This window comes from Aphelocoma coerulescens, chromosome 6, assembly GCF_041296385.1.
Source record: "Aphelocoma coerulescens isolate FSJ_1873_10779 chromosome 6, UR_Acoe_1.0, whole genome shotgun sequence".
In the NCBI taxonomy this organism is placed as follows: domain Eukaryota; kingdom Metazoa; phylum Chordata; class Aves; order Passeriformes; family Corvidae; genus Aphelocoma; species Aphelocoma coerulescens.
Window position 1 is genome coordinate 18999099 of NC_091020.1, and position 24020 is coordinate 19023118.

The 24020-nt window shown below is 40.8% G+C and overlaps 2 protein-coding genes across 11 annotated transcripts in view; one reads left to right on the forward strand and one right to left on the reverse strand.

The window, feature by feature from the left end:
- WDFY4 (WDFY family member 4) overlaps nucleotides 1-24020 on the forward strand; it is a 138509-nt gene that overhangs the window by 90625 nt on the left and 23864 nt on the right. For 8 of the 10 annotated variants that reach the window (XM_069019561.1, XM_069019562.1, XM_069019563.1 and 5 more), the window contains 8 exons: nucleotides 679-827; nucleotides 1952-2072; nucleotides 4430-4515; nucleotides 5897-5959; nucleotides 18828-18870; nucleotides 19658-19777; nucleotides 20262-20379; nucleotides 21052-21161. In XM_069019561.1, coding sequence (XP_068875662.1) covers nucleotides 679-827; nucleotides 1952-2072; nucleotides 4430-4515; nucleotides 5897-5959; nucleotides 18828-18870; nucleotides 19658-19777; nucleotides 20262-20379; nucleotides 21052-21161 — 810 coding nt within the window. Of the gene's footprint in view, nucleotides 1-678; nucleotides 828-1951; nucleotides 2073-4429; nucleotides 4516-5896; nucleotides 5960-7748; nucleotides 7951-9291; nucleotides 9371-14897; nucleotides 15493-18827; nucleotides 18871-19657; nucleotides 19778-20261; nucleotides 20380-21051; nucleotides 21162-24020 lie in introns of those variants that run through there. The other 2 variants (XR_011151742.1, XM_069019565.1) reach the window with 2 other exon arrangements.
- LRRC18 (leucine rich repeat containing 18) lies at nucleotides 8749-9528 on the reverse strand. Its single transcript, XM_069019592.1, has one exon. It carries the CDS (start codon nucleotides 9526-9528, stop codon nucleotides 8749-8751), a length of 780 nt encoding a protein of 259 aa, XP_068875693.1.

Consider the following 24020-nt stretch of genomic DNA (forward strand, 5'->3'; position numbering starts at 1 on the left):
TTGGCCTTGATCCTCCCAGCTCACTGTACTAACCAGTGGGCTTTGCTTTTGGAGCTGAATATATATAGAATATTATATGAGCAGACAAAAATAAGGAACTCCATGCTTCTAAATGTAAGAGAAATTCTTTGCAATAAGCTACTGCTTGATTTAAAATCAGAACTTTTAATTTTCCTGCAGGCCACACCATTTTCCAGTCCCTATATTGATTTATTTACTTTCTGCACCATCTATCAGCCATAGAAAATGTTCCAGAAAAAAGGCTTTCTTTTCTTTATCAAAACTGGTCAGTTCCCAAGAAAACTTTTTATGAACTGGCATATATGATAAACAAAATACTTTGTTGAAAAATTCCCCATGTTTTTAAATTGTATTTTATAAATTCCTCTACAAGAAATTGAGTCTTAGGTTGTCAAGGCAAATTTTAAGAAATATTCTAGAATGTTTATCTAAATCTTTAAGACAATTAGATTGATAGATTTATATATTCTGATTGGACCTCTGTCAGTCGTATGGTGATTTTTGTGGCTTTGTTCCTGTGAATCTGCTAATCAATATGGCACAAACATTGTTTTTTGGTACAATATATGTTCTTCTACATCACTGGGTCTGGCTCCCTGCTGCCCCTGTCTCCTGTGTTACCAGCTCCTGGCCTTATTACGCTTGCCTCCATACTAGGTGACGTTCAAGTGCTCTGTGGCAGTTGTGCGGGGTCATACAGCACTGGAAGGGGTGCTGCTCTTCGGCAAAGAGCACTTCTACATCTGTGAGTGCTTTGTGTTATCCCCTCTGGAGGAAGTCTACTGTACTAGTCACTGCTTGTCCAGGTGAGTCATTCTTTCCTTTCTTCCAGAGATCTGCTTGGTCAGCTCCAGTATTTGCACAGATTTGAGGGCATTTCAAGCAGAATAATAGCACAGCAAGAAGTTTTCCATCCTTCCCATTTGTTCAAAAAACTGTTTAACATAACTAACAGAGGTGCTTGTTCACAGGCTTTGGAGATGCCATGAGAACACCCATCTTCAACAGATGGAGATGGTGGACAGTCTCACACATACATTGTTGGTTTTCAGTTATGTTATAGTGTTGTTAAAGTTTCTTTCTGAGTAGCTCACAGCTTTTATTCATATGGAACAGTTAGTACAAGACCCTTTAGCTTCATTGTCTCATAAGTTTTTTGTTTGTGCCTCCAAGACAGAATCGTAATTAATATTTGGCACACTGCTATCATCTCTGACTCATGATTTATTGAAGCGATCAATATTGAAAATGAGTCTGTTAGACCAAGCTCTTTGTGCATACTATGTGCTCATGTGCAAAACCCAGTGGGACAGTGAGTAGCTCAGCATTTTTACTCCCTGACTGTCTGCTCTGCATCCGAATCTTACTAAGTTTAATATCAGTCAGTCTGATCAGGTGACTTAAGGATCGATTAGACTGGATCTGATAAAAGCTTAGGTTGTTTTTCTAAGGGATTTTCTGTGGGCTAGGCTGTAGATAGAAATTCCAATGCATATACACAACTAAAATAATAATTAATTAATTAATTGCTTAATTATTAATTCCAAGTAATTGCTCTTTACAATAGCTGTGTGTCTATATAATGCTTACGCTTGACTTGGGCTTTCAGATTCTCCCAACAAGTTTCTTCCCTTGCTGATTCTCAGACTTCAATGTGCAAAACATTGCTGTCTGCCTGTCTGCATGCACTAAAAGAACTCCAAACCTACCCTTAGCCTCCACAGGCTCTTTATTTGGGTAACTAGTTGAAAATCTGCCTTTAGTATTTAGCTTTATTTAGCTTTGTTTTCAGTTTATGTATGTCCCAGTTGATCTTGATATCTCTTGGTATTGTTGTTTTTCTTTAGGGGAGGACTTGCATGTTCAAGAGGTCTCTCCAGGTCTTTTTTGTTTCAAATTAATTTTTTTTTTATTTATTTTTCTCCTCCAGAATCAGTGATCCATTTATTTTCAACTTATGTCATAAAGATCATGCTGTGGGAGACCAGATGTGTTCCCGTTATTCGTATCATGATATCAAAGAGATTCATCTGATGCGCTTTCTCCTGCAGGTAGGAATTAACATGATCAGTCATTAGAGGGGAAAGCTGCAACAGCAGCAGTGACACGTGACTGAAAACTGCTTGCTCAGTTTTCACTAAGACTGCTGATATTTTTTTGCTTGAGTATCAAAATGCTTTTGGTCCCGTCATGGCTTCATTAGCCTTTGCTAATACAAACACCTTTCTGTACTTGCCACAGTGTTAAAACACCCTGAGTGGAGTGGCTGGATTATTAATTGTTGGGCTAACAGTGTTGTTCACACAATGTGTTTGAAAATTAGACTTGAAGTTAATTTTCTTTATTTTTATGGAAGCTACCAGAAAGCAGCTGACTTTAGTAATATTCAGCTCCCAAAGACTTCAGTAGTTATGGCATCAGTGTACTATGGGTTACTAACACACTTATCCTGGGCCTCTTGGAATAGCATTCAAGTTGTGCATGTGGTTCAATAAAAGAACCATAAGCCAAAACAGAGGATTCTGTGCCTATAGCTGCAATACCCAGGAGCTACTCATCACCAGGGCCCTCGGTACCCTTTCAGTTTTGTCTCGTTTAGCTGAATCTGTGAGGAGAATCACAGAAGAGTCATAACTAGAACTTCTTGCAACACCAGAGCCTGTACTTGCTTTAGAGGGTTTTGGTACAGTCTAAGGATCAATTCACAGATTTGACCAAAATATGGAATTTTGAAGCAGATGTAACTAGTTACTTGTTACTTTGAATCCATTTTTGGAAGGTTGAGATTCAGCAGTGAATTAAGAAGTCATTTAGAAAATTCAGAAGCTGGAGAAAATAGGGCTGATAATTGTCTTATATCATGTAGTATGGTACTCATCCATGAGTCAGCCCTGTTTTATTTTATATTATGTATGCCAACTGGGTCATTTTGGTGGGTGACACTTCAGGATACAGTACATTGCAGGGGTTAGGTCACTCACCAAGCATGTACAGGAATGGTAAGTCATGTTCTGAGTAACTGTATGAAGCTTATTTTCTTAGATCACTGGTGACCAGCCTGAGTAGCAGAACTGTCACCTCTTCTGTTTGTGGGATAGCATCAAAGGTCCTAGACTTCCAACTACTCATATATTCACATTTGTGTATGCATGGATGTTTTTAAACATGAAAAATAGAAGTGTTTAGCGTGACCCAAAGTGAAAAGTGGAGATGAGTAGAAACGGTGTTTGGATGGGCCTGGGGAAAAGGCAGAGCTTGCTGGTTTGAGGGGTTTTGTAGATTGGGGGTTTTGTTGTTGTTCCAGGGTTGTTTTGTTCAGTTAATTAACTGAAAACTCAGGTATCTGTATCAGGCTTGTGCTGGGACTCCATGCCACAAACTTTGAAAATATATTGTGGAAAAGAGGAAACCTGATTCCTTGTGCTTTCCCTGCAGGCCAGGTAGATCAGCTGTTTAGGCAGTGACTGTGCTTCAGCTGGTCTCCTCTTGTCCCTGCACATAGCCCAGCCCAGAGCAAAGCACTGACCCAATTCTGGAATGGCAACACTTGAGCAGACCTCATTTGGAAAGCTGAGCTTCAGAGCAAATGGTGCAAGCTGTTTATTGTCATAGCTGCTCTCATATTACCTTTATGCTTTATATTTTATCCATGAATCATGTATGGGCCATCATAGTGTTTCTCTAGGTTTGTATTGCACCTGCCACATTTGGATTGAAACTCATGTCTGTGTTCCCAGACACTGCATGTTATTTATAGTTTTACTTGAATGACTTGGGGGAAAAAAGGACCACTCACTAAGTAAATAATAGGATTATATTCAAATACCCAGCATAACAATGTGTGGAGACATTCCAGGGAGGTGAAAAGGGAGTGAAGTTTTCTTTCAACTTTAATTCTTCAAAGTTTTGGTGAGAAATGTCATAAACTCCCCTTCCTCCTTTGCTGCTTCTAGTCAGGAGAAATTATTTTGGCAGTTCTGTTGAGCTCTCTCTTAATTTAGAAAGCAGTATGGATACTCTCTAAAAGAAACTTATTTAGAATCCCCTCTCTGTGTTATCTTTATCACCTAGTTGGAAGTTAATGCTACTATTGTCTTATTAATCACACTGAGATTTCATGATAAAAATGTTACAGAAGCAGCAGGAAAAGGTGAGTGATGGAACCAATATCTTGAGTTTGGTTTTGTTTCAAAGAGGTCTTTGAACTCCTTGTCACCCAGTAGGACCATTCCTACTGTTGGAGAAATTTAGAATGTTAGATGTATTTTGTTTTACTTCTGCACATTTGTCAAAAAAGTCAAGGTCTTGTTTTTAAAGCCCTGAAGAATTGGACAGCCCGTGATGGACCCTTTGCAGCACTAGGCTTTGCTTTGCAGCTCCTCACACTGTAAATGATTTACCTTTCCAGGAGATCGCCTTGGAAATATTCTTCAAAAATGGTTACTCCAGATTTCTTGTCTTCCATGACAGTGACCGAAATAAGATATTTAAAAGGTAATAATGAGCTCATAATGCCATGGGAATGTTCCTGGTGATGCTCCTGGTATACCACCCCTATTTATCCTGGTGTCAGGTGTCTGTGTTGTGTTGCCACGGGTACTTTATTTTCCATTTTCTCCTTGAGCTTTAATGGGTTACACTTTAGCTATGAAATTTTCCTTTTTCTGACCTGGGAATTTTTTTGAGCATTATATAGCCATTGACTTATCAAGGGATCTAATGTCTAGGACTTTTCTAGCACCAGTCATGTGTTCTGTGTCCCTGCATCCCAGGAAATTTTGACTGTAGCTGTTTTCCTTCCTCCCACTAAGACGAGAACCACTTCTACTTCCCCTCACTGTACTGGGTGGAAGAAGGTTTCTTCCTGCTTTCTTCCAACCCACATAGTGTCACTAGATTCTTTAGGAATAACCTATTTTTGTCTCTCCAACTTTATCTTTGTAGAGTTAACTTTTAACAATGGCATTTTAAAAAAGATTCTCCTTATGTGCTTGCCTTGTTTAATGGAACTTGAATGTTAAGACTATGAAGTGATTAATCTGCACTTTGTTTTCTTGCACGTTTTTGTCTACTGCAGTTCTGGCCATTATATCAGGATTACTATACATTCACTGGCCTTTACACAGGAGAATCCACTTCAGTACTAGTACTTCCTGTAGTAAATTCTGCAGCCCGAACTGAGCATTGGTACTCTTAATTTCTAAAGAATCATAGCAATTCCTTCTGCTCCTAAAATCTCTGAGCAGTTCTTATTCCAGTATTGCATTAAAAAGTCAGTGCAGATTTATCTGTTCTTCCTTTCCAGTGTGGCTGCACAGTGTGGCTACTTAGAGTCACCAGGATCTGCCCCAAAGCCAGCCCTTACCTTTGCTGTCTTTGAGTTCTGACAAGTATCTCTTGGGGGAATCTTTCAAAGGCAGTTCAAGACAAGGTTTTGATCCTCAGCTGAAGGTCACCAAACCTATATATTTCAGGGGTATAGTTTGTCTGATATCATAAACCCACAGCAAATGTAAATATGAATGGCTGAGATAAGGGTTGGTATTCTTTCTGCCATTTTTGCTAAGTAAATGTCTGAATGGGTTCTTAATCTCTGACTTTAATAGTACCTTAAATCAAAAGTCCATAACCCTATATATAATTTCAAAGTCCTACTGGGGAGAGAAACTGCTTTTATCCAGCCCATAGCAACTCCTTAATATTAGATGTATGCTTTTGCCTGTTGTCTTGCAGCTTTGTCCCAGGTTAGAGTCTTGGGAAATGCTGTGGCTTCCTGAAGAAAGTTGTGAGGCCACGGCAGTTTTATAGATATGTAATATGTAATGGTTAATAACCATCTGCATAACTATAATGTGACCTTTCATATCTCCTATAGATTTTGCTCTTTCCAACCTGCTTTGAAGTCGAAGGGGATAACGGAAGAATCCCTAAATATAAGGTAAAACACAGGAAACCTTGGATAACTGTAATAAGTGCAATCATGTGAATAAGTTGCACCTTAAAAAAAGCATATAGAAATATACCTATTTGTATCCTCCCTTTTAAAGATTCAGAGGTGTTGCCAGAACTTCAAAAAACATTTTAGCATACATCATCACAGCATGAAGATGAGTGTTGAAAAGCTGACTGTGCAGAGATGATTAATAATTATTGTCTCCTTAATATCACTTTATTGGTAAACTCTACACAGATGGTTACTGTAGGAAGAGACAGTGAGGTGAGGACAGAGCTAATCCATAATGCTTTTGCATAAAGACCTCTTCATTGCGTGTTTAGGGCAGATGGTGAGAGATGTATGCATGGATGTTTTGGCATGTTGTATTAGCTGCACAGTGGAGATTCTAACGTGTCCCTCAGATTTAACATTGCAGGAAAAAAAGTTTTTCTCCCAGTGGGAGGTGCTTGAGAGAATGTTTCCTGCATGTCATGAGTTACTGTAACTTTTCTCAATTTGGGTGTCTGGGGAACACAGCCCTAAGTGTCTAATTGGTGTCCTCTGAAATGATTGCTGAGGCCAGAATTCTATTGAGACCTGAGGTGCACATTGCCCCCGAGCTGTTGTAGCCTGTGTCAGCTGTACCCAGTTTAATTTTCAGTCTACCTGTTGCAGATCATTACCTATCTTGTAAGTGAGCATTTTCACCCCTGAGCGCCAGTCATCAACTGGCTAAAAGTATCAGTGCAGTATGGAAACAGCTCTGGCTAGCCTATGCCAGAGGTGGTGGCTGACTGGGGAGCATGATGTCTGTTCTGTGTAAACAGTAACTCACCCGAGGATTTCCTTTCCCCCTGCTTGCTGGGAGCTCAAGAGGTGTGAATGTCTTGAGAGAAGATGCATTACAGCATCAAGAAATGTGGGCATTAACTGGGCTGGTGGTTATTGGGAGAAACACTTGACTCATGTTTAATCTGAGAATTTGAGACAGGCTGCATGCCTAGGTCTAAAGTAGCCTGTCCTGAATCGCAGTAAGGCTCTGCCTTCAGTTTTACTCCACTGGCTGAGAGAAGCCCCTACACAACTTATTCACTCTGAGAACATAAAGGGCCTTTGGCATAACTTTGGCTGGACCATGTTAGAGCATGAATTGAAATAAAATAAATGTAATATAGTACCATTGCCTAAGTACTGAAGGCAGAAAACTCGTGCTTAAATTAAGGAAAATTACCTCAGTAGGTGTGCTTCCCTTTCCAAAGCTCAGAACTAACAGACTGAGGACTTGATGAGTTTACTTTTCCCTTGTTTGAATTGTGGAGCTGCTTCAGAGTTAGAAAATTTCAAAAGTAGCACTTGAGGCTCTTTCCCCATCTAGGAGGACAATGGCCAACTTCCACAGCATTCCAGCTTTTCCTGCCATACCTGAGACGAGGAAACAGACTAGACTAAATTCTTTGCCCAGACACACTATTAATAATGGCACAATTGAAGCATGGACAGAAGAAAATACTAGTTTGATACATCATATGATATTGTGGTAATAGAATTTCTGGTAAATCCCTTGTCAGTTTTTCCACCTAGCCCATAGGAAATACACAGGAGTTCTGACTCCCAGGCTCTACTGGAGTAATTTAAAAACTAAAGTGCTCCCGGCACTTTATTCTTCATATAAATATACTTAAATGTTTGCCATCACCATAGGTTATTACAGCCACTGCCAGCCCTTCTCATGTCATGCTTGAGTGCTTTTATAATCTGCTCGTTGCTTGTCCCTGTATATTGCTGTTTGCAGGATGTCAGCACTCTCTGCCCTAAGGATGTGATTTGAGCAAGTGAATGTGTGTGCTCAGGTGCACATGTGCATACGTACATGTCAACAGAAAGCTAAAAGTGCTGTGGGGATACCAGGCCTGGCTTCATCAATTCACAAGCAGATTCTTGGTTCATGGAAGACAGTGACTCTTCTCTTAATCACTGTATTCACTGCTTAAGTGGTAAGCCTGGGACCCTTATAAAGATAAATATTTTTCCTACCTATTCTCCCTTCTACATCTTCCTTGGAGAGAGACTCAGAGGCAGAGAAAACACTACGAGTATGGGATGCCATGCTGATTGTGTTGTGCAACTTGGAGATTGCTGCACCTAGCTATAGCACCCAAAATCCCAAAGAACTTGCAGAATCTAGCCCCTTGATGGCAACCAGGATCACTGGTTATTTATCTCTAAGCATTTTGTTTGCACTGCTTAGTTACTCCTCAGCATAACACTTGTGTTTGCTGCCTCTGCTGAATTGAACAGGCTCACTGTTCCTACACTGGCAGTGCCTATTTGAGACTCTGAGACCTTGGTGGCAGCCACCAGCAGCAGAAGGTTCCCAGGTCTGTGCCTTTTCCTCCAAATGGTATTTACTGAGACTGGTTCAACTGTGTCTCACCCTATGAAAATGAACAGAAATAATATTTGTGGCTTAGTGGTGGGAATAGATTTACTACAAAAACCTATTTTTAAAAAGATCCCTTCACTGGACACTGCACACGCAAAAAGACCCCAAAAAGCTGAAACCTGGAGAACATGTTGTAGGGACAGGCCCAGATGGAAATAGTCTTTTCCAAATATATGCATAGTTTAGTTGTTCTGGTTTTCATTTTAGAGACCACAGAGGTCTGCTTCTAAAATGAAGTCAAGCTTTAAAGAAGCAGAACTGCAGGAAAATGGAAGAGTAGAGAGGTCAGCTTTTTATTGGCTTGGGCTGGGCTTCATGGAGCACAGTCTGTTGAGTGCCTTGGTATATTTCAAGGATTGGCATCTTTCATTCTCCATTCTTCTTGGTTATCCCTTGCAGAGGAATTGGGTGTAACGAGTGAAGGGAAACTTGGCTTATTTGAGGGGCCGGGTGTCATGTCCTCTAACTTATGCAGCTCGTCCCTCTCACCCTGACATGTCTGCAGGCAGGAGCTGCACAGGTCTTTCTTTTCTACTAAGTAAAGCGATTCTATGCGTTTAACGGTGTCAATCGGCTCTTCTTCCTCCGCAAATTCTGGTAAAGGGTTTCTTTTTACATTCAGCTTCTCAAGCTTGGGGAGCTTTTTCACACTCTTCGGGATGATGGTCAAGGCGTTGTCAAAGAGACCTAGCTCAGTAAGTTCCCTTAGGGTCCCAAGAGTGGTGGGAATAGTCTCAAGACAGTTCAAGCCAAGGTTGAGAATACGCAGGTTCCTGAGAAGGGTCAACTCTTCTGGTAGACCTTTCAACTTGTTGTTGCATAAATTCAGGTAAGTAAGGTTGTGAAGTGTGCCTATTGCCGCAGGCAGCTCATCAAGCTGATTACTATGCAGGTCCAGCCACATCAGATTCTGGAACTTCTCAATGATGTTTGGAATCTTTTTTAACATGTTTCTGCTCAAATCAAGTTCCTCCACGTCAGCCAGCTCCAGAATGCACTTGGGGAAGGTGGCAATGCCCATTTTGCTTAAGTCAAGACGGCGCCTTCCATTAAAAGCTACACGGACTGAATTTTTGGCCACTTTCAAGGTGATCCTTTTCCCTTGTGGACCTTTTCCCTTGGGCGGCATCTCTCTGCTGACAGACAGACCAGACTCTGTAGATAAAATGTGACAACTCCAATAAAGCCTTTGAAAGCCATGGCTGTTAATCACACAGTTATAATTAATATTACCAGACTCTTCAGAAGGTTTTTTTGTTTTGAGGTCAGAACTTTTCAACTGCAAAGCTGCAAGTCTGAAAATTCTTCCTGAAAGTATTTTGAGTAGGTGAAATTCTAATAATTTACAGTATCATTTCATTGCAATGTAACACCTACATTACATTACAGGGTGAAATTACAAGTGGGAGACATTTGCTGTCTTTCATTCCTAAATACTGATTTGAGCTTAGGATATAATGCAACTGAATGAAATATGTTATTATCCATCAACCAGCTGAGGAGTGGAGCAAAATATATTGTGGGTGTCAATCCAGTCCTTAGAGACTGCATTAAAAGAAGCTACCCAAAATTTTCTCATTCTACCAGATCAGCAGTTGCCATCTCTACAGACCTGACATTTGCTAACAGGTTGGTTAAATTTCCTGTGTAATGGACTTGAGATTTCATCTTTGGATGTTACTGAAAGATTAAATGTTTAAAGGAAATTATTAAGAATTTTGTTTTGACTGGGACTCAGGAAATGGTGGGCTCCCAGACTTGCCAGAACTGTTGGCAATTCATATATCACCTACAGGACAAACTGCAACAGGGATTGGTGTCAGTGCTGCTTAATGACATGTTAAACTGGGCCTTGCTAAGTGTCCTCTCCTCTGGATACTCTGACCTTGTTATTTTATTCATGCTGTGGGATAGAGGGTCTGCAAAGGTGTCCTGCCCTCGGAAAAATGCATGTAGGTGTAGTCGTTAGACTTTTGACTCATACTGATTCTCAGCATGTGTTACATGCTTCCTGGAGGGGAGGCCTATAAGAGTACAGTTCACTTACTCTCAGGTTTGGTGAACTCTTTCTAATCAAGTCATCAAATACAGCTGCTAATTATGACTAGTGGCAAAGGAAATAGGCCGATTCCCTGGAAATGGATGACAATGTCCCTATCAGTGAGGGTTCAGAGAGGAGCACAGGTTACATATGAGTAATCTCAGGTCTGGGTGCTCTGGCATTTAATTGTAAAGAGTCAAATTGCAGCTCTGATGAATGATTGTTTAGGACAAAATATGGATTTGTCTACAATACATGTCCCTATGTTCATTACAAACCCTTCAGGCTTTTTGGCTACTCATTAATCATGTGTGAATACATGAAGGGGAAGCTCAAGTTACAGCTAAGGCATTTCAGCTTCTTTTCAATTACATGCCATAGCCCAAAATAATGCAAAAACATTAACCCAGCGACCACTCACTCTCCCAAGAGCTCTGTAATGAGGCAGATGCTTCAGAAAATACTGGAAGCAGTGCAGTGGATTCAATCTTGCCCTGGGGGCATGTTCCAGAATAGGTTTTTTGTTATTTTACATGAAAATATCTAAACACAGTTAAATCTTTGTGTGTCACTCCCATGTTTCTGTCTCTCACGAGTACTTACAGGACCATATTACCAAGGGGCAATGTTGATGCTATTCTATCTATATGTTGACTGGTAACTGAAGCAAAGTGTAAGTAAGTACTCTTTCCACCTTTGTTGATGTTAGCGTAAATAATTTCCCCAGGAGTGAGTAGAAAGTTCTGGAGATCAAAACAGCGGGGTTTTCTAACCACAGCTCCCTCATTTCAATGATTTTATGCAATATCCTTGTTGGCAATTCTGTGAAGATAAAGTTGAGCAGCATGGGGAGTGCCAGAGCCCCACTGCTGGTACAGGACACCCTGAGCCCTTTCTGGTGCACAGAGGTGGGGTGACTACCATGCTTCAGGAAAAAGATCTATAGGGGAGCTTTCTTACATGTTGGCAGGATGGAAAGAGACTTTCTGCTTCCTGTAATTGGCATGAACCAGGTGACCTTTGGGTCCAACTTTTTGTTTGAATTTTGTGTTGGACAAGTTGACCAAGACGTTCAGTGCTTTTTGATAAGTGAAGCTTCTCAACCAAGTATGCCTTGTAAAAAATGAATGGGAGCCTCAAGGAGAAACATGTAATTTTTTCCTAATTTCAGTATTATAATTTCTTTTAAAATGCTTTTTAAAAACATGTTTAAAACTCAGAAAGAAAATATTTTATTCAGTTCCTATTATTTTTTTTCTATTAATTTTCATTTAAATTCCAAGAGGGAAGCATTGAGACAAAATAGTTTACTTTCTTACTTTGAAAAATACCATCTAGGCAAAGAATCATTCAGTTGTGCTGCTGTTCTGGTAACTGGTTCCCAGTGCCGGCGTCCCTCTGCGCTGTGCGTGCCTGGCAGCACTAGAGGGAGCCTGGCGTACAAGGTTCAGTGCTGGAGGCTTGGCAGGGCTAATGCTCAGTTCAGCCTGCTAGGTTTGCATATTTCTCTGTCAGTAACACTTTCCAACCTGTTACAAAGTTTGAACCTGTACCTTTCAGGTTTTTAAGAATTCCTAACAAACAGATCAGTGTGATTTTTCTGAAGACAGATCTCTTTGTATGATGCACTGCATAATGTCCAGACTCCAAAGAAGTTTCTTCACTCTGCCTTCTTTAGTTGGATTTTTTAAAATCCAGCTGTGAACTTCTCAGATGCACTGATAAGTCCCTAGGGAGTGCTCACTCTTTCTAAGTGCTGTTTAGTTTGGGTTAAAAGTTGGAGCCACATTTTTGAGCTTTGAAAACTATGATTTGCAATTCCAAAAATAGGGATTAGTACTAAAGGACTGCAGAAACATTTTAGTGCACTCGACAACTTGAAGGGGATGGATAGCTCTCCTGCCTCTGCATGCTTGGAAACTAATTATCAGTGTTTTACAGGGCTGCAGCTGGAGATAATGGAGCTTACTTAGCCACGTCTCTTTGGCTCTGTGTGAGAGGGCCTCAGTTCTGTAGCCACTGATATTAAAAATTCAGGAATCACAGGAGCCCTCCTTGCTTAAATGTTAATTACGCCTGTTCAATCTTACGCTCACAGTGCATCTCCTGGAATGGCAGAGGGATAGGTAGGTGTGCTGCCCTACCACCTAAGAAATGATGATGAGACTTTCCACTTGTTTTCTCTAAACCTGCACCCCACTGCCAGGTTCACCCCCCGAGTTGTTGACAAGCCTTTTGCTGGGGTGGAGGGTGCTGTATTTCTGTGCTAAGGTCTCACTAAAATGGATCTTGACTAGAAAACCCTTTCCCTTTCTATCCACACTTGGTAGAATCTTTTGCCTGGGTGGCATTTTAAAAGCCCAGAGCTTTAGGAGTGTTTAATAGGCCCAGAGCTTTGAGGCTGACCTGATACAGAAATTAATAGAAAATGTGTGTCAAGGGCATCATGCTGTCTATGGTGCTCAGTGTTGCTGGGAGCTGCAGGGAAGGAACAGACCTGAGCATCAGTACTAAGACTCAGTGTCTCTCTGAGGCAAGGAAGGACTGGGGATTATTCCTTACCTGCACTTATGCACTTGCACAGGGGTCAGCCATGACCCACTGTATCTTAAGCCTGCCCTAAGAAGGACATCTGATCCTAAAAGGCTGCACATTTGGACCCTGAACATTTCTTCTTCCTTTCCCAGCACAGGCGAGAACAGAACTGACCTTCTGCCTATAGCACTGCCAGGTGTTTCAGGACCTCCTCCTCTATGGTTCTGCCTGCACAGAACCATCTTAAGCCCATCTTGAACTACTCTGTGAGAGATTTCCTCTGTCTTTGCTCTTGGAATTCTGCATGCTGAAGAACAGGCATGGCAAACCCAGTGGAGCTACGCATTCCCTGCACCTCTCTGGTGGCAGGAAGGCTGTGAGGTGACATGTGCTAATTCACCCATGGAATAGGTGGTACTATCATCTATAGTGAAATACTTGCATGCAGAGCTTAAAACCTGCACTTGTACAGCAAATGATTTTGCATGAAGCCAAGCAGTTCTGCTTCCCTGCTTATGAGCCTGTTGCCATTTCTTGTTGGATACGATCCCTTGTGGAAGAGATTCATTCACTGACTGTCTTAAATGCAGTCTCTTGCTAACAGGAAGGTTAAGACTAAATTCCACCATGAGTACATAGTTTGAGAGAAGTTTCCTTCCTTAATTTTCTTACTTTTCCAGGTGACTTCAGGGCCACCATGCTATCACACAGTGCAAGGTCATTTGCAAAACCAAGGCCCACCAAGAATAAGCAAAAATATTGTTTTATCTTAACAATTCTGCCAGGCTGCCCCCCTGCATACGATCTTACCAGTTAGCAGCTAAAAAGCTACTAGAGGGCGAGGTGCAGATGTCACAAGCTGCTCAGTTTTTCTCAGTAGTGTGGGCTGAGAATTCATAGTCTGTTACTGTGCAGTTGTCCTCTGTCTGCTCTTCTTTGAATAATGAATTAGTCTTTCAGTCTGTAAACAGACCTATGAGCAGGAAACACAGGACAGTTTCCTTTCCACAGTCCTGTGAATTCTGAGTCGTACTTCCTTGATGGAAAATGGCAGGCCTTCAAGAAGGTTGGGTGAACATGCCAGTGTGGAGTGGCAAAAGGGTTTCCCCAACTCCAGGGTCCTGCTCTTCAGTGCTCCTTCTGCAGTCTATGAAACTTGTGTTACTAAGCAACAGGAGTGCTACGCCCTTGGAGATTATTAGCATAATGGTTGGTTCCAGACTGCAAGATCGAGCTGGAAAGAAAAGAACTGAACGGCATGCAGTGCCTGGAAATGTTAGATTTCAAATTATGCAGAAAGAAAAAGCATCTGGAGCTCGTTAGAAGCTGTTAGTCAGCTTCCAACACTGCCTTAACTGTCCATTTTAGTCACTTGACTATTTCATTTTACTTGGCTGTAGCAGAGTGAGAGATACTTGTCTGTGTGTGTTAAAACTCACAATGTTTGTGATACCATCCTTAGCACATGCCAAATGGGATAGATGTGGCATAGGAGGGAAGGCTCATTCAATGGTGCAGCAGAGATTATGTGAGCTGCAATTTATCTATCTGTGCAGATCGATCTCTATCTATCTCTCTATCTATCTATCTGTCATATCTATCTGCAATATCTATCAATCTGTGACCCTTCAAAAGTGCACTTGGTACAATGATTTCACTCTGGAGCATGTCAATTCACTGACATTTTTCCCTATGACTGAGGTTACCAAACTCAAGCTTTTAGTAACCGATTGCAATAATTTCAAAATAATATCTGAAAAAAATTCTACTATAAAAGAGACGTAGCTGAGTGGTTTGTTTAGGTATTATTCACAGGAGATACAACATTGAGGCCTGTCTCTCACTGATAATTGATAACTAAAGGTCCAAGATATTATTGGCATAAAGAAGCTGATGATGTTTATGTACTTGTCTGATTCCAGGGCTGGAGATTGAATTCTGCTCACCTAAACAAATTAATTGAATTTACTCAACGTGTTTCTTCATGACCTGAAGTATGCCTGAGTGCAGCATCTCCACAGTGGAAAAGTTATACCTTTAAGCACTGTGAATGCACATGGTGCATTCCCTCATGAATGGGGGAGATTCCTTTCTCCTTCCCTAGCCTCTTCAGGACACTCTGGTTCAAGGAGCCCTACTTGAATATGGCATTTATTTTTTATTTTGAATTACCTCTCTATTCTTTGAGCACAGATTAAGAATACCCGGAAGGTGGACTGATACAGTCAAACAAGGAAGATACGTTGTACCTTTATTCTAAAGTAATCTAACCTAACACTTTTCTGAGTTTGAGAGAGATTTGACTGTTTCACAAGGGAAGCTGGTATTCCTTTTTAAGTCTTCTTTCCTTTTTCAATAGTATGACTTGGACCTAAGTTGTGGCTTACCAGAAAGGAGGTTTTCCTTACAAAATCTTTGGTAATTGCAAAGACTCTTAAAGAAAAGTGGTTTTAGGAGAGCTTTGGCACAGTTTTTCAGACTGTAGTCTGGAGGATGGAAGGAAAAAAAAAAGAAAATTAAAGCAGTTTTGTGAAATCTAAGAATCTATAAAGTTTATTGGAATTTTAGTATTAATTTTAGTGAGGGAAAAATCTTATCCTTTGAGATTATCTCATCTGCAATGAATCTCCAAATGGGTTGAGGTCCACCTGTCTCTAGCAAATGGCACACTGGCTATCACAAGAGTGAGATCATAGTCTGATGTTAATGGGAGAGGGATTAATAAATCACGTATAGTTTAGCCAAAGGTGGATCATCATTAGTACACATTGTGTTTACATTCTGCCATGGCTGGTGCCCTACAAACATATATCTTATAAATTAAGATATACATAGATCTGTAGGTACTTCTCTTGAGTCTATATAATTTCACTCCCTCTGGAAGTTTAGTTATTTATATCTATAAAGCACTTCAGTTTCTTTTACAAATCAGCCTTTGATTATTGATTTATTTTTTAAATGCACTTAATGCGGTTGGATAGCTGACCTTCATCTACACTGAGCTTTTGCTGTGCTGTCTAGAGAGGCGTTGGCTGGAAAAATGCTAATTGGTTATCAAGGAGAAGGTAGGAATAGGCTTGAGCTGCCTGTAATGCAATTCTTGCTCCAAGACCTTGAGTCAACAGAGAATGGAGAATTTCAGATCTCTGGGGAATTAGAGGGATCATCCTCCCTCGTCCTCTGAGACCCAGGATTGGCTTTTCCAGGGGAGAGACTACATTTAGCCTTGCTTATTTTCATGACATGGTGAATTTGTCAACCTCTTTGAGTTATGTAGTGGCTCCCAAAGTCAGCAGAGAGAATTATTTTCACCCTTGTAGGGTCTTATTAGCTGTTTAGGGCTTGTGACAAGCAGAGCAAGTGTTTCACTAGGGAGTCATGGCACCCACAAGTCAGCACATGTATATTTGCATAACATCCACACAAGACTGGCCCTGTTTAGTCCTGTGTGTATAGCATTTTTATAATGCTCTCCCCTGCTTCCTAACTCAGCCAGAAATCCAAAATAAAACTGGGTGGTTTTAGTGAGCAAGTGTGCCCCTGTGGAAAGGGAAGAACCTAACTTGATCACTCTGTAACAAACAGCCTAATCCAACCACACTTCAAATAATGCCAGGAATCCTGATCCTGTTCCATCCCTTTAAGATACCCTCTCTGAGTTCCAAATGTGTCTTGGAGGCCTTACAAAGGCCACTGGGGCAAAGCTCTGTGAAATGTACATAGAGTGTGAGAGAGCTTAATTTTAAAGGGTAAGTGCTCATGATACCTGTTTTGTACTTTGGAGTTCCCACATTCATGAACCATGTGTTGCTGAAGCTGGGGGTGCAACACAACTACTCTAATCAACAGAATTTCTTCTGATTTATACTGTGGAAATGAGATCATTGTATAATCTCTTCTTTTTTTGGACAAAGAGTGAAGGTCATATTTTTCTGTGCTGGACATGAACTCTACACCTTCTTGTGTACTGGTTTCCATAAACATTATTAGGTTTCATATGCTTAGCAGGAGAACTAAGCAAAACTTAGGAATTGTAGACCATGTGCTAGAATTCATCCTAGCTTTCATGTTTATTCATGCAAAATCCTTCTCTCAGATACACACTTTTCTCTGTAGAGAGTCCAAAGCAAGGAATAAAATAATGTGTAAACCATAGTGTTTTTCCTTTATGTACACTATTAACTGGTCCAGGATTGAATAGGCAGTAAAAGAGTGATTCATAAACATGAGAGGTGGTTGACAAGAATTTACTACTGCAAATTCAATAAAAGGGTAATGATCATAGACCGTTCCAGTGTTTTATTTAGATCTTTGAAGCTACTTTGAAGCCTTGCTTTGTGGATTTCTAGTGTGATCCAATACAGAACACAGGAGTGAAAATTAGCAGCTAGTTATTCATGCAGTAATTTTATAATCTATCCTGAACTAATTTCTTTACACTTCATGAAGTTAAAAGTCCTGACTCTGAGCTGGCACCTTAGGATTTGTTTTACACTCAAAGGAAAGAGCCTCTCTTACCACCAGTATCATATTGTGCCAGTAAGCCTGTTTACTTTGGCAGATGAAAAGTTTCTTCAATCTGTGTACTGGTTTTGGCTGGGATAGTTAATTTTCCTCATTTTAGAAGAAACTTGCAGTTGGATTTGTGCTGGAAGCCATGTTGATAATTGAGGGAAGTTTTAATTATTGCTGAGCAGTGCTTACACAGGGTCAAGGCCTTTTCTATTCCTCATACTGTCCCACCAGGACCATGAGCAGGCTTGGGGTGCACAAGAAGTTGGGAGGGAACACAGGCAGGACAGCTGATCCCCCGTGGCCGAAAGCGAGTTCCGTACCAAACCATGCCATACCTGGCATATAAAGCTGGGGGAAGAAGGAAGAGGCAGGGACATTCCGAGCGATGGTGTTTGTTCTCATCAGTCATTGTTAGATGTGATGGAGCCATGGAGATGGCTCAACACCAGCCTGCCAACGGGAAGTAGTGAGTGAATTCCTTGTTTTGTTTTGTTTGCATGCACATCCTATACTTTATCTGTTAAACTCTTAACCCACCAGTTTTCTCACTTTTCCTCCTCCAGTTCCTCCATCCCTATGCAAGGGAGACTGTGCTGGGCTCATTTAGCAGTTGGGGTTAAACCACAGTTATCCAAATCTGTCATTTGTCTCAGTTTGGTCTCTAGATATCGACACGAACAAGTCGATGGTCTTCAGATACTGACATACGTTCTGGTTCAGTGCAGTTGAAATGAAACTTTTGTTTCCTCAGAACCTTTGACTTTCTTACTTTCAAGTTAATTCTCCTGCTTTTAGTTGATCTGGGTTTTTTTATTTAAAGTTTTAATAACAAGTTGCATTTTGAGAACAAAAAAGTGGAAAAGATATTACTTCCAAAATATTAAAATGACAATCCATTTTTTAAGAACTACATTAGTTTCAAAGTACTTTGTGCAACAACAGTATTTGATATGGAGACTGAGAGACTTCTGTTTTTAAGCTAGTGTTTTCTGAATGCTTCAGAAAAACATAAGCTTTTGAGAATAAGGCTTCAGAATGGAAACAGACAGGCGTAATGGTACCTGTCATTAGCACTCTGCAGCTCTACAATGGCATGAGACTGGGAGTACAGACTGATGAGCAGTGTGGCTTAACTCAGGACAGCACTAACATAATCAATGATGCTCTGATTTTGGATTTATTTAGTCAATGATGAAACCTCAACCTTCTTCTAGTGTTGGTGTTCTCTTATTTCTGTGGGATGAGAGCGGGGGCACAGGGAGCACAGATGTTAACATGTTGGCTTTCTTTTATTGTTCTGAAGCAGGCTGTTTCAATCAAATGTTTGTTCCATACAGGAAGCACTCAGGAGGGGAAAAGACAATGCTCCAGAAGTGGCAGGTAAACTAAATCTTGGCTGCACATGATTAAGCAAAGAATTTCACCACACAGATATGTCTGCACACAGATATATGTGTGTGTACATATGTACCTCATGGCCTAAGCTGTTTTCTCACTGCTGGAGGTGAGGTTGTTGGCAAGAAGAGCACAGTATTTACATCTGGTTATTGCAGTTTTTGCTCCTCCTGCTATGAAACATATGGTGCTACTGTCTGGGTGATTACGTGTGATTTTGTGCACAATTTTAAATTGAGACCAGAGAGAGCCACCTAGTTGAATGCCTGTTCACAGATCATCTGTACATCTAAATCAATGCACCAGATGTTTTGCTGAGCTGGGAGATGTGTGTACTTTTCTGTAGTCATGATCTTGGTGACTGGAGACAAAGGAAGAAATCCATACCCTCTTGTTTATATGTAGCACTTTGTGCAGCCTTTTCTGTACAGGCAGTTGTCCAGGGTTTTCCAATATCCAGACTGGATGCATTTGGCTCACTTTTAAATTGGGAAAAAGTGCTCTGTTATGCAAATACAGCATAAAAGCACTGCATGATTATAGACAAATGCAAATGGCCTGTCTGAAGAAGAGACAGAATGAAGACAGACTCTGTTGAATGGATTGTTGTAGAAGAGGTATTGTGTTTTTCTGAATGGCAAAGGATGATTGATTTCACTATTTATAATTCTTGTCCTGGTGGACCTGGGAACCACAGGCTTCTGAGGGTGCCTTTGCATGGTTTTCAGGGGCAGAGTCTGTAGATTTTAATGCTTGTTTCCTTTCCCTGCAGAAGAGGGAGATCAGCAACTTTGATTACCTAATGTACCTGAACACTTTGGCTGGCCGCAGCTACAACGATTACATGCAGTATCCTGTGTTTCCGTGGGTCCTTGCTGACTACCACTCTGAGGTCAGTGCTTGCTGCAGAATTACATACTTTCTATGGAAGCGACTGCCCAAAGGATTGGTGAATTATGCCACTGAAGCAGAGGGGTCTAGACCAATGGTTTAAAATCTGAAATAGTTTGAACTGTACTGCTTCTATATAGATTAGTCTTATCTTCAAGTCGGCATACTGAGCATCATGTTCTGTCTCACAAAGATGGATGAACATCCGTTTACTACAGACCTGGTTAAGGACAGGTTGCATCAGCTCAGCAGATAGGCATGAACAGGTTTATGTGACCACAGAGAAGAAGTTTTAGACAGAAAAGACTTGAGAGCAATTTGCAATCTGACAGGTCCTTTATTTGTGAAGTTCTGGAGGAGGGTAAACCTGTGATCTTCTTGTATGAGCAAAATATTCAACACAGTCTTGCCACGATCCAGTATCACTGGAATAGTCATGATGTCTAAGATCTTAAAATCTCCATCTCTGCTGGTTTTCTTTTCAGACTCTAAACCTCACTAATCCTCATACATTTCGGGACCTGTCAAAGCCCATGGGAGCACAGACTGTGGAGAGGAAACGCAAGTTCATCCAGCGCTTCAATGAAGTGGAAAAGAGTGAGGGTGAGTGTTTTAAGAGACTAATAGAGAGCAGAGGCTTGAGTCCCCTCAGAACACCCAAAAACTTTGCAGAGCTGTGGCTACGGGAAACACCATGCCAAGGAGAACCCCTCTCTCTGCTATATACAATCTGATTAATGATTGAAAGAGAAATGTCTCCTGCAAATACTTCCTTATGTGCCTTGTACTGCTGAATTCTGTTCTCTTCCCTTGGACAGAAAAAAATGCTACAGCAAAAAGCAATGTTCCCTGGAAAAGACTGTGCTGTTAGCTAAGCTGCACATGTTGGTCTTATTTGTTAGCTAAGCTTCATGTAGGAGGCTGCTGCACACAGGTTAACTAACAGCTACCTTAAGAAAAGGAAACAGAATGTTAAAGCTGTTGACCTCTGGAGATCAAGACCTTTTTGGCACTACTGGAGAAAGGGATGGTCTGGAAAATTAAAGGCCTTATTCTTCAGAAAATGAAATGTGGAAGGCAAAAAGTGAACATACTTCAGTAGTAACTGCACATTCAATGCACATATTCAGTGCAAGGTGTGCTTTAGCTCACAGGTCTTTGAACACATCTGCTTAAAATACCTGTTCCCTATTTAGCTGTATTGTGGTAACTGGATGCTATGGGCTTGAAATGGTGGCATTTTGTACTGAAATCTGATTTGTGTGCAATTTCCAGGAGACCTGTCAGCCCAGTGCCATTACTGTACTCACTACTCATCAGCAATTATAGTGGCATCTTATCTGGTCCGAATAGAGCCATTTACCCAGACCTTCTGTTCTCTGCAGGTAAGGGGCAAGATAACTTCTTTCCTGCACCTTGTTATGAACTATTTAGTGCATTACAGAGGCTGTGTAATGAAGGGGAATTGCCTCTGACACTTTCTGTACTCTCTGTGTGGACTTGGGGCTTACTCAGGGCAACCTTTATGCCATGAATGTTGAATTCAGTGAAAACATCTTAATGGGACCATGATTGATGCAAGGGAGAAGGATTATTTAGTTTTGTGAGAACTGAGGCATGTAAACAGATAGCTAATATTTTATTACCTGTCTGACCATGAACTTCTGACTTTGGGGCAGATGAGACTTGGTATCATGTTCTATGAGATGGTAGGTCTTCTAAGCCCAAGTACGCTCATGTGGCTACTGGCAAGCACTTGGAGCTTGCTGTGGTGGCATAAGGAGCATTCCTGGGCCAGGTGAGGATATTTAGGTTCTGGTAGGTGTGAAATGATAGGGATCATGGAATCAACTTCCTGAAGAAGTAGGATGACATTACATCCAGCGCTCCAGAAGGAATATTTAGTGTAATCTTGTTCTGATCTTCTTACTGTTTATACAGTGCCAAGCTGGCTCTCACCATGGAATTGAATTTATGGAAATAGAATGTTGTGCGTACCTTTCCCATCTGCCCAGCATACAGGGGCACCAAATTTCCTGATTGCCCTTTTCAGCAGGCAGCTGGTAATGCCCAAGCAAATATACTTGGGCTGCAGCAGAGAGTTGTTACCTCATTTCTGTAACGTGTTGTGTTATAACAGGGTCTACCAGGAGGACAGATCCTTCAAGGTGTATTTTTTAAGGAGTATCTTGCTGAAACCTACCTATCCTTGTGGAGAAATACAGGAAGATAGCTAGGCCAGAATATTCCACGTTTGGAGACTGCTGTATGGATAATGAGGGATGGCCATGTCTCCTGCAGCTTTCCAAGTGCTTTGCTGTTGTGGTTTGGGTTTTTTTTCAGTGAACTAATACAAATAAAGTGCTGTGTTAATTAAGTAATAAGCCCTGTGATATTGGCTGCTACCAGCAGTAGCTGATGGTTTAGTGAACCACCTGAGGCAATGGTTGCCATCACACTCTGTGAGCCATATGTTAGCTGCAGTCATGAATGACTGTGGAGCAGTTATTTCTTGTTGTAAACAACAAAGGCTGCTGTATCTCCCTGGCACACTTTTCATGCATAATGAGTTCACAGTCTGAGTGAATGCTTTGTGGCTGTGTTTGTGTGATTAGCAGGTAACCAGCAGTTTTGTGAGGATAGTTGTCTTCAAAGGCTGCTGAGATCTGAAGCACTCAAAATTTTGTCTGGATGTGGATCCACTGGAAGAAACAGTAGAACTCCTTCCATTCTTACTCTTTTGCTTTTATGTTGGTGCATGTTCAGCTGAGCTCATTGTTGTCATTTACCCCAGGTGACTGGTCCTATGGCAGCTTAGGAATTGCTAACTGTGAGATGCTGTCAGGCAAACAGCAGATCTGAGAACTGTATGATCAAGTCAAAGGCAGGTTGCAAAAAGAGAACTGCCACACTTAAGACCCTGGAAGGGTGCTGCTGCCTTTGGGAGCTGTGAAACCTTCTCAGCATCTTAAAAATTGAAAAAGCTACATTTATATCTGCAGATGGACAGTCTGAATACATGACAAAGAAATGCAGCAACTTGGATGCACTCTGTGCAAAGTTGATGTTGGCATAACATCTTGTCTCTCAGGTCAAACAGTTTGATTTGCACCTGACCACAGAAGGCAGCAGTGAGCAAGCGTTGCCTTCAGTAACGGGACTGTACAGGAGAAACCTTATTTCACCTTTTTTAAGTGTATTGAAATCTGGCTCTGGATAAAAGTTTGTATGTGCTGTGCATATTGTACTGGAATGGAGGTAAAATTGGTTTATCAAACAGGTATTGGCTGGTACCTTCCACTTTACCTTGGTCAAGTAGCTCCTGGAATTCTTTCCAAGAATTGGCCTTAGCATCATAAAAGAGCAATAAAGGTTTCTATGTTTAGTGTCTTTATTGGAAAGGCATTCCAGGACTCCATGCCTTCAATATTGAGATTTGCTTTTGATCAACTCATCTTTTTATCCCTTTTTATTCTTATCCCACTTTTGCACTTCAGCTATCAGATTGACCTTTCCTGACATTTCCCTCTCAAAAGTACTTATAGACAGCAGGGTCTTTACTCTTCATTGTGTTACTGACTCTTGAGCAGTCATTTAAGCACTACCAGCAGGTAATAACTTCTCAGGATCTCTGGGCATGTTGGAAGTCTTTGCACCATCATAAGCAACTCTTAGAAACACTTTGAGGTCTTTGGGTCTAGAGTACCACCAAGGTGATGCTTAGTGTTATAAATTTGTGAAGTTCTGACTTCTCTCCAGAGATCATTTTGTCTACTTGCTTTGTATATACCCTGCTGGACTGTAGTTTTTAAAAGCATATTTTTCCAGTATTTCTGATGACAGTAAGGCCTCTACTGAAAGGAAAGAAAACAGAGACTTACTGTGTCAAGCTGTAGAAAAGTCATAAGAGTTCGTTGTCTCGCAATCTAAAAGCATAAAGCAATTCTTGATTCTCTTTTTCCCTTTCAGTGCAGTTTTTGCATTCATAGAGAGAGAAAACTCATTAATTCTGATATAAATATATGCAAATAAATTTATTAATATAGGAAATGGGAAAATCAGTTATTGCTTCCTTTATAAATAATACAGGCTTAAGTTTTAAAGATATTACTTTTCCCTAAAATGAATTAGACAGCCAGGGAAAAAATCACATTTTTTCGTGGTGGTAATATCTTTAACCAGATTTGTCGCGCTAACAGCATTTCCTATGTATATATTATTTTTATTTAATACAGGTAATCTTT

Excerpts from the sequence above, each read along its gene's own strand:
- LRRC18 (XM_069019592.1), bottom strand. The coding sequence starts at position 9,528 with ATGCCGCCCAAGGGAAAAGGTCCACAAGGGAAAAGGATCACCTTGAAA.